A 10026-nucleotide genomic window follows, 5' to 3' on the forward strand; every position below is an offset into this window, starting at 1 on the left:
TTAAAATTATAAATATTTGATATGAATTAATAAATTTAACGTTGCCTTTTAATGATAGAGGGCCCATGTTAGAAAAATAATAAAATATAGATAGTCGTAATTTGATTTCATAACTATTCAAATTCAATAATAAAAAAAATGATAGTCGTTTTTTAAATTTTTTCAATATAGAGGGCCCATGTTAGAAAAATGAAAAAAGAATTGAAAATACTTTTTTTTTTTTTTTTTCCCTAGCTCTAGATGTGGGGGACGTCTAGCTGTCCCCAATCCGTCCCCAGCCGTCCCCGGGACGTACGGACATCCCCCACAGCTAGGGAAGTCGTCCCCCCCGTTTCGAGGACATCCCCTCAAAATTCTGACAATTTGGGGATTGGGGGGGGACGTCCCCTGGCCGTCCCCAAGTCCCCGAAACGTCCCCGGGACTGGGACAGGGGTTTTCAGGTAGGGGACGCATCCCCGGGTTTCATAGTTTCCACAGCCTACAATCAGAGGAATAGAGTTGAAGATAACCACGATATGCTACAAGTACAAATGGCTCCTAAGGAGATCCACAACATAATTGGAAATCTCAGACTCTGCACAGACTTGGCATCCCAAAATTTTGAATTGGACTCGGGGTTCAGCAAAAATCACAACAAGACTAGGACAAAAAAAAAAGTGAAAACAAATGTCTGAAAACTCAAAATGGGCACAAGTGTTATTTTATGGCTGCAGCAAAGTCCAACGCGGGAACTTGGGACGACAGCTAATTCTGTGCAAAACTCAGATTAGATGTAGAGAGAACTCGGACTTGAGTTGGCACGCAAAACTTGCAATGAGTTGGCACGCAAAACTTGCAATACTCAGCAAAGAGTGGCTGTGTTGATCAGTTTTTATATTCTAGAGCTTTGGAAGCCAAATTGCTCAATTATCCCAAGGTATGACATGATAAGCATCATTGACAAGCTTCTCATGACTCTTGATTGAAGAAATCCTGTCCGTAGAAACCACACGAAAATCGCAATTAAACGTGACCCTAAAAATCATGAATCTCAGAAAAATGCCCATTCCAATTTTTTGCCAATTTATTCCTGATTTATCACAAGTTAATTAATTGAGAATTGCATATACCAATTAAATGTTGATTTTATCTGATTTTGTGACTAGTGATTTTTTCTTTTTTTGAAAACCTTAACCCTGAGCCTAGTTTTTCATTTTCTATAAACCCTAACACAATTTTTTCCCAACCAAATCACAATTTCTCAAAAATATTCATCTTTTGGTTTGCCAATTTACTCCCACAAACATATATTGCTGCTATGATCTCAACCATGATAATGATTTGGAGCTAAATGCTTCATGGAGACCCATTTTCCATTTTCTAAAAGCACATAACTGTTGAAATCATTTAATTTTGGGTCTATTCAATACTTTTGTATTCATTAAATATTTTTCAAAGTCATTCATTATTAAATGATGTATGTTATTGAATTCATGAAGCTTCCACAGTCCATAATGATTTGAATGTTAATCTTTTGGATTTGACCGTGTAGATTTTTGCATTGCCAACATTTTGGATCAAACATCATGATCCATCATAAGGGCAAAAAAGAAAGAGAGAGAGCAAGAGAGCAGAATATGAGGATGTTAGCAGACCTAGAAGATTAAAAAAGATGGAAGGTCAAATACAAGAGGCACAAAAATCAAGAGGAGCCAATATAAATAAAAATGACACCCAAAAAAGAGACAAACCAAACAAATGAAACACAAGAAAAAAGAAAAAGAACAGGAAGAAAGAAGCATAAGAACCAACAAGAGCAGAATGACATCAGTGTATTGTTATCGTGGTGAAATCAGAATGTATTGTTATGTTGAAATCAGTGTTCGCTTATCTTCATTGTAATTTGGATTATCTATAACGAGCCCAATATGGTTTTGCAATCAATCATCCTAATGATGAACCACTATGCAATGCCAACTTTTCCAATTTTGGTGCATGCAATTATTATAGAAGCTGTTCTCTATAATGTCCCCTATTTATTGGCTGTCGATTCCCAAAGGGAAACATACATTACTTATAATGCTACATTAATTACATATTAAATAATAAGGTTTCTCATAGTACAATAGGTATTGTCCCTATTCAGGCCTAATCTTAATCCCCTCCCAATTTCTAGTCTTGGATGGGAGACTTGCTTGTCTAGGGTGCAATGATACCATCTCCCTAATGCAGCTTAGATTACCGAAACCTCAGTCCATTCACCCTTGGGGCTCATCTATCATGAGATAGTTTTACTCCACCTCTCCCTAACAGCATCACACCACTCTTCAGGAAAAAGGAATTAGAACTGGTTAAGAGCTTGGGACTGTAAAAATGTCAATATCTTGTTGTACTATGAATGTATATAAAATTAAGTATGACTGTCATACATATTACAGTCCATATTAATATTACTATTAAATTCTGCATAAGAGCATTATCAGGCTTTATATATTAAGCATACATATTAAGCACATCCCCATGCATACCACCAAGAACAAGGATGTTACTGCCTGTAACTTAATAACAGTTCTGGTCTGATCTGATCCATGGTGACATCACTGGATGGTTTTGATTCCTTTCCTTTATATCTCTCAATGTGAGGGAGAGGTCGCACCTCTTCATAATGTATGCCCTTTGGCAAGAGACACAACCTTTCAGCATTAGCACCCTTTGAAAGAATGCAACTCTTCATTATTTCTGCCCTTTGAAAGGGACACAACCTTTCACAATCAGATCTGCACTTCTTATTTAAATCAGATCTGCACTTCTGGTTCCCAAATTATTCCCCCTTCAAATGAGTTCTCCTCTCCCTTTTATACCTCATATTTGGGGGAGTCACAATTTATCATTTCATGCCTTTTGACCATTCATTAACTTTAATCAAATTTTAATTATATTTAATTATATTCTTCTATATTTTAATTTAATTTTTATATTTATTCTTTTGTATTTTAATTTTATTATTATTATTCATTATTAAATTAAATTTTAAAGTGGGGACAATACATTCTCTTAGCATTAACCATGTTTGTGTATCTTAAAAACATAGTCTATGCATATCCCAGTGCATATAAAAGGTGGCCCATAACCTTACCCACAATTTTACCAAGTGAAAAAAAAATATAGCTTATCTAAAACTAGCTTTAACCAAACTCAAGCAATTAAAAGAATATAAAAAATGTTAAAACAAGAACTTGAGAAGCAGGTTCAAAGAGGCAATTTTCCCTATTTCTATCCTTTTTCTAAATCACAAAAAGAAATGATGTCATCAACATCTGTACTTCCTAATCTAGATACCTTCCAAAATTTTAAGTGGACATCCAAGTAACCAAACTAGCCAGCAAACCTGTAACCTGATTCTGAAAAATCTGTAAGCATAGTTCCTATCCATCATAAAAATATTATCCCAGTGGTTATCTTGCTGCCAGCTGGCAGAAAGTGGCTAAGCCATTTTAATAATAGCTATATACCTTATTTGATAATAGCAAAATACCATGAGTCTAAATAAGTCAATAACAGGAGCATTAACTTGAGGATTCAATCACTGAGTAACAATTTAACTTGAAATAAGAAAATAACCTGCATTGGACTACCTCCATCATCATCAGCATCAGATTTACAGGTAACAAAATTGGGAATAGGGGTTGCAGCTTTGGAGTTTCACCCCCCCTTTCTCACCCTTACTCCCATGTGCACATAGTTCAATGGCACAGGCTGATGGCAGCATTTGGTTACCAACCCCATTAAGCCAGGGATTCACATAAGTCAACTACCATCATTATCTGGTTCTCATGCAAGCTCTATAATCCCAGCTCTCCTCACATATTTCAGAAAAAAAAAAAATCTTATTTTCTTTACCAGGCACCCATCATTTCTAATGGTAAGAGATTTAAGAAACAAAACACAAAGGGCATAATGATAGATGAAAGCAAACCTTGAAGGAGGCAGCCACATATCACTAAAGCTCTCTCTCAGTATTGAAGTAAACTTGGCATTGATGCATAAATATTAAATTGTAAGTCATAAACTGGAGTATCATTTGTACTTTTTTTGGCATTTTCAATACTAACACAACATTGACAATTGAGTCAGCATAATTTGATGCATGCATGTTTTGGTTGGCTGACCTCCTACATGTGTGTGTCCATATATGTCTGCTTACCCGCCCATATAATCTTCAAATTTTTCACATTCCACAATTTACTGTATTTTTATAAAGCCATTTATTTCCAAACAAAAGAGAATCCAATTTAACATACTCAGAAAGTGAAACCAAGTAAGTTTATTATCAACCCTATCTCTTGCCAATGCAGTAACCAGTCTAAATATAATTACAGTATAATATTTGTTTAAGTTGAATCCAGACAAAAAAATTAAAACTGAGCAATAGTAAGGCAACCACAACAATACAATTCCTTCATATATATTTCTTTTTAAATGTGACTCAAACAGAAAGCTCAAAGGAAAACCTTTGATTAATCAGTGTCCGCAAACGAGAAGCCTTCAATGAGGGAAATTGCAACTTGTCTCGAAAAAGAGGATTTGCTTCTATAAGTTTCTTGAGCTCCAGTAACATTATATTCCTAGCTGCCTTGGTATCTGCATACTTGGAAAGCTGTTCATTTTCTCTGTTGTTTATGGCAACAAAATTTTAGCATACAATAACACAGTACAAAACATAAAATTAACCATGAAAATTTATTTTGATAGAGAAAGTGGTTCATTGCTGCAAACCTGAAATTATCTAGAGTGAGAAGTTGCGTAATCTCCTTGAAGAGCTCCTCATTGAAGGAAGAAAAAACTCTCAAATCTTTCACTAGTATTTCTACTGCTTTAGCTCGGTCTTGTCTGAAGGAAAGGCATGAAAGTAAGGGTACCCATTAACAGATTGGCCTTAAAGTCTTCAGTAAAGACATTTATTTATATAGTAATTTTTACAATTCTATCATAGGACATTAGGAGTAGCAAAAAGTGATCCCACTGACAATAAGAAGGCTGAGAACATAATTTCCCTTTATATTTTTCTGAAACTAAATTCATAATGCTTCTCCAAGAAAATAAAGTTCAAAAATACAATTGGATCATATCTAACTATAGACTCGTCAAATCTGCTGACACAAATTATATTTCCAATGATAGGGCTGCCAAGGCCTAGTATTTGTGACTAAGTCACTAAAATGTGGAGTATGCACCTAATGCAATTTGCAATGTCAAGTAGGGTGCAAATAACCAAAAGCAAAAGAAAACAGCGGTTATTACAAAACATTTGAGTAAATGATAAAATTGCATTCCACAGTTTCACCCATTTAGTAGTAAAACCATACCTAGAGCATACAGAAATTAATAGTAAGAAGAAAAATATGAAATCAAAGTGAACATATATTTAGTATAAATCCATGTCACAGCATGATTTTTTGCCAAAGCAAATCTGATCAAAAACTCCAAATTTTTGTGGCTTAAATTGTAAGACACCTCTCACATTTCAAATACCTCTAATGAGAAACAAAGAACCTTATCTCTCTTGTGCTATTACCAAAAAATTGGCTCCCCATACTGTCTCATTTTGCATTTCAAACGAATTACTAAAACTTGATCCAATTCTTGGGCTCTGCACCCCAAGAGTGCAAGCAATATGCACTGACATACAGGAATTGAATGCATCTAAAGTGCATGCTCACAGGGCATAGACCATATGCTTAAGCTGTTGAAAGACACCGATAATGGTCACAGGTTTGAATCCCTGGCTTTAGCCAGCGCATGAGTAAGGACAGCTCATGTGACCAGAGCTTATAAAGGCCACGTTATTAAAACCCCACAAATGAGTAGTTGGCTAGTGCCAATTCCTCCATATCAAAAAACAAAATACATCTAATGTGCACCAGATCAATACCTGGAAATTGTAACTGAATGAAAGAAAACAATGACAATTTTTCAAACATTGATATGATAAACATAGGGTGGAGTAATGTCCTATTTGCCCCTGCATGGGGATCCCAAGAATTAGAAAACCTATTACAGAGTATTCCTTATGTATAATTGATATATTGTTGAGAGTAGCTGTCATCAATTCTTTAAAATTAAGGATTTAAATTTTTGGTATCATACTTACCATATAATTCTAAGCATCAATCTCTTTGGAATTAGGTTATTAACTTTGGTATTATGTTATTAATAAGTTTGGTAAACGTTGAAAACGGACCCACGTGCCATTTAATTGGTTTTTTTCTTCTTTGAAATTACTACTATTGTATTCTGACAATGCCAAGTTCATTAATAATTAGTGACATCTTTAAAGTATCAAAATCTTGATGATACTAAATTAACTAATAGTTATTGGCACCTCTAAAAAATCATAAAAAACTATGTAAATGTCTCAGGCTAGAGGAATTATGATGTATGTATGTTTGCACAATGGCATTTGTATGTCAGAACATATTAACATAGCCCATGTGTTCTTTAACACAAGAAATGCTAGTAAATTGGAAAGATTTGGCTTTGCAACCAAGCTTGGCAATGAGGTTGAAACCTTAGGGTTAAGCACTTATGCCCATTTACACAACAAATGCAGAGGCACTGGCAAAAATTTGACATTGCGCCCATGAATGATGACAATGTCAAAACCTAAAAGTATGGCGCTAACAATCACTTACAGAACAAATGCAAGTGGATTGCCCTGGTTTGACTTGCTGCTCAAACTTGATGACAGGATCGCAACCAAAGGTTATAGTGTTTGTGTTCTTTTACACAACAATGGAAGCAGATTGGCAAGGTTTGACTTTAAGCTCAACCTTGGCAATGCAGTCAAAACCTAAGGATATCAAGTTTGAATAATATATTAAGAAAGAAATCTCATTTTGGGCCTCCCTCTACCTGTTACCACTTTGTCGATGCAATATGATTTAAAGGTAACAAGAGAGGATAAAGAAAAGAAAAGAAAATAAAGGGTAAGAGGATTCACTCTGTTATAGAGACCCGCGCTCAATTCTCATTGTGTACATGTAAAACCGAGTTCCATCCCTCGAAGGTGCTTTATAGGGAAAATTATAACCATCCTTTTGGTTTCTATCTTCCTCAAGTAGAAACATTTTTTGTTTTAATCTCATTTCACTAGGAATATCAGGCAAAAACAAAATTATACGGTATATAAAAAATTCTCGAAAATTTTTCCAATTTCCACCAATTTTCCCTACAACAAACTTAATTCACGGAAAAAATAGCAGTCAATGCAACCCCTATAAATCGGAATGTGGTGTTTGTCAAAATAGTTCTAGGCATGCATGCTTAAGTCAAGAGCGCCCATACAAAGACCTTAAAGAAGCAGCCAAACAAAAAATTAAGCAAGAGGATTTACTTACTTATCGAGAGCCTCTAAATATTTCTGCTTCCGAATTTCAAAATAGATCTTCATGGAGTAACGATTGTCCTCCACCTTGGTAAACCCCGAAAGATATCTCTCCACCTCCTCCCACTGTCCATTCTGCACTTGGTCCTCAAAGTGCTTCATGTTGAAATAAAACCCTGATTCCTGCTCCAGTCTGACAGAACCCCCAACCAGAAATAATAATAATTCAAAACCTTTAAAAAAACGCCTTAAGGTTACATTAAAAAGCATAAACTCCTTCCCCTTATTCCTCCCTTTTACAAGGAGAAACTTTTTCCTCGTAAATATTTCGCTTAATTGATATAAATTCCCTGTTCGACAAAGGATACATTTTTCAGAAGAATTAAAGAAAAACATTAACTTACTTGTGAACAGTTTCTTTAAACTTTTCTTCATCCAGAAACTGCAAAATAAGGATCACCAGCTCCCGGCTGAGAGACGTCATGTTAGCGTTTCGGCTCTCCTCTGGGTCAGAATATTCACAAAAAAAACTCTAAACCTACGTAGCTCTCGCTTGCAGAGCTTTACAGCTCGACGAAAATAGCTTAAATTTTCTTTTATCTTCTCTCTGAGCCGCTATAAAAAGCGCGGATCCAACGACATCGGTAAGCCGGCCTGAATATCGACCTCAGAAGAAAGCGCGGCGAGATTTTCTATGGCTCGCCTTCCAAGCAGGGCAAAGGTTTGCGTTTCGAATCTCGTGCGACTTCAAAATAGACGTGCCGGATGTATTGGGGCGAGCATTTTGTCAAACACTACGTGAGAGGGAAGGAAATTAAAGGAAAGGGTCCAGAAATGGAGCTTTCAATTCACTGGAAAAGATTTACGACCAGACAAAACAACCAACTGGCCAACGTCGGTGCCATCCTGCTTATCGTATGATAACCTAACCTACTTATATAGTTGATGCGGATATTGAACTGTACTTATCTGCCGTTGCTGTCGGACGGAGAGTCGAGACCTATTTAGGCGGTCAACGGACGTGGCCGTTAAATGACGTCGTACGGAGTCTCGTGACTTGAGAGTTTGCGCATTAATTCTCGTTCCATTGGGAAGCGCTGAAATAGTTGGCTTTTAATGCCCGAATTTAACCCCGGGTCAGGCTGGGGTTACCACGTGTGGTTAGTTAGTTGATTCTTGTTTTCTTCCTTGTTTTGTTCTGTACTAGGTGAGGATCAAGGGAATATTGGTGGCAATTGCTTGTGTGAGCTAAAAACAAAACATCACCTACTACTTGGTTGGTGCATTGGGAGGATGATTATTAGTAGTCCACCTTGATGAGAGGAAAAATGGGGAAAAACACACATAAAATCTAGGGAGGAAAATGGGGAAAAACACACATAAAATCTAGGGAAGTTATTAAATGATTAGAGCAATTGGATGAATAGTTGATTTTGGTATTGAATGGTGTAATAAATGTGAAAATTGATTAAATGTAAGTATATTTAATTTTGATTATGATAGGGGAAATGTCTTGTTTTTTTTTTTAAATTATGAAAATATTTTATTTAGCATTGTATAAATTCAAAGAAAAGAGTACAATATTCCAAAAAAAGTGGACGGAGATAAAAACGTATATTCATGAGTTTTAACATAAGGATCTGTTTAGCTTTGAAATATAAAAAGTTTTATTTATTTATTTTTAAAAGGAGTAAATGCTTTTGACCCAGAGCTATGCACTAGTGAAGTCACAAACAAAGGACCTCATCCTCATTTAGACATTCAACAATAGCACCCTTGTGGGGTTTAACCTTGATGGCAAGAACAACAACACCACAACTTAACCATCACCATGTCAATATCGGCTTGAAACATAAAAATTAAAAACATAGGACTGAATAATATAAATTAAGCAGCCATGGCTATGTTAGGCAGAGGAGGATCATTATCTTTCAGGTTCCTCCAAACATCACCAAGGGTAGAGTCATCAATTTCCTCCCAACTAGTGAGTGTGTCATCTTAACAATTATCCTCAAGGAGTTTTTATATCAATCTAGATAGGCTAAAACCTCTTTGGTTGAGAGCCAAGGATAATGGAGTATCCAATCTGTCAAAGTTGTCTAGGCAATGATCCCAACCTCATCCCTTATGATGTTGGGGACTTGCATTCAACAAGACTTGATTGTTGATGGGTTCATCCTAAACCATTCAACTTCACCAATAGACCAAGGACCCATTGATAAGAAATATAGTTTTGATTATGATGGATGGGAATATTATTGGGCAAATTTCAAAAAAAAAATCATTGGACAGTTTTTTAGAAAGAGCTTTTATATCAATCTAGATAGGCTAAAACCTCTTTGGTTGAGAATTGAGGATAATGAGATATTCATTATGCCAAAGTTGTACGGGGCAACAATCCTGAACTCATCCCTTATGATGTTGGGACCTTGCATTCAACAAGATTTGATCCTTGATGGGCTCATTTTGAACCATTCAACTCACCAGCAAACCAAGGGCCCATTAACAAGAAATATAATTTTTATTATGATGGATGAGAATATTATTGTACAAGTGTCAAAAGTTTAGTCACTATGATTAGAATTTTATAACTTTTTGTTAGATGATTAACAATGATTTGGTCCTTTAATCCTTCATGATACTTGAAGTTTGGAATATCTCA

General features: G+C 35.7%; 1 protein-coding gene across 2 annotated transcripts in view; it reads right to left on the reverse strand.

Annotated features, from left to right (window-relative positions):
• Window positions 1-8210, reverse strand: part of LOC131040113 (protein TPR3) — a 64130-nt gene extending 55920 nt beyond the window's left edge. For both annotated transcript variants that reach the window (XM_057972974.2, XM_057972973.2), the window contains exons 1-4: window positions 7769-8210; window positions 7378-7557; window positions 4757-4870; window positions 4492-4650 (exon numbers count right to left, since the gene is read on the reverse strand). In XM_057972974.2, the coding sequence (XP_057828957.1) occupies window positions 4492-4650; window positions 4757-4870; window positions 7378-7557; window positions 7769-7848 (533 nt within the window). In that variant the 5' untranslated portion in view covers window positions 7849-8210. The remainder of the gene's footprint in view (window positions 1-4491; window positions 4651-4756; window positions 4871-7377; window positions 7558-7768) is intronic.
• Between the last annotated feature and the right edge of the window lie 1816 nt (window positions 8211-10026).

Source organism: Cryptomeria japonica, chromosome 11 (assembly GCF_030272615.1).
Source record: "Cryptomeria japonica chromosome 11, Sugi_1.0, whole genome shotgun sequence".
Taxonomy (NCBI): Eukaryota; Viridiplantae; Streptophyta; class Pinopsida; order Cupressales; family Cupressaceae; genus Cryptomeria; species Cryptomeria japonica.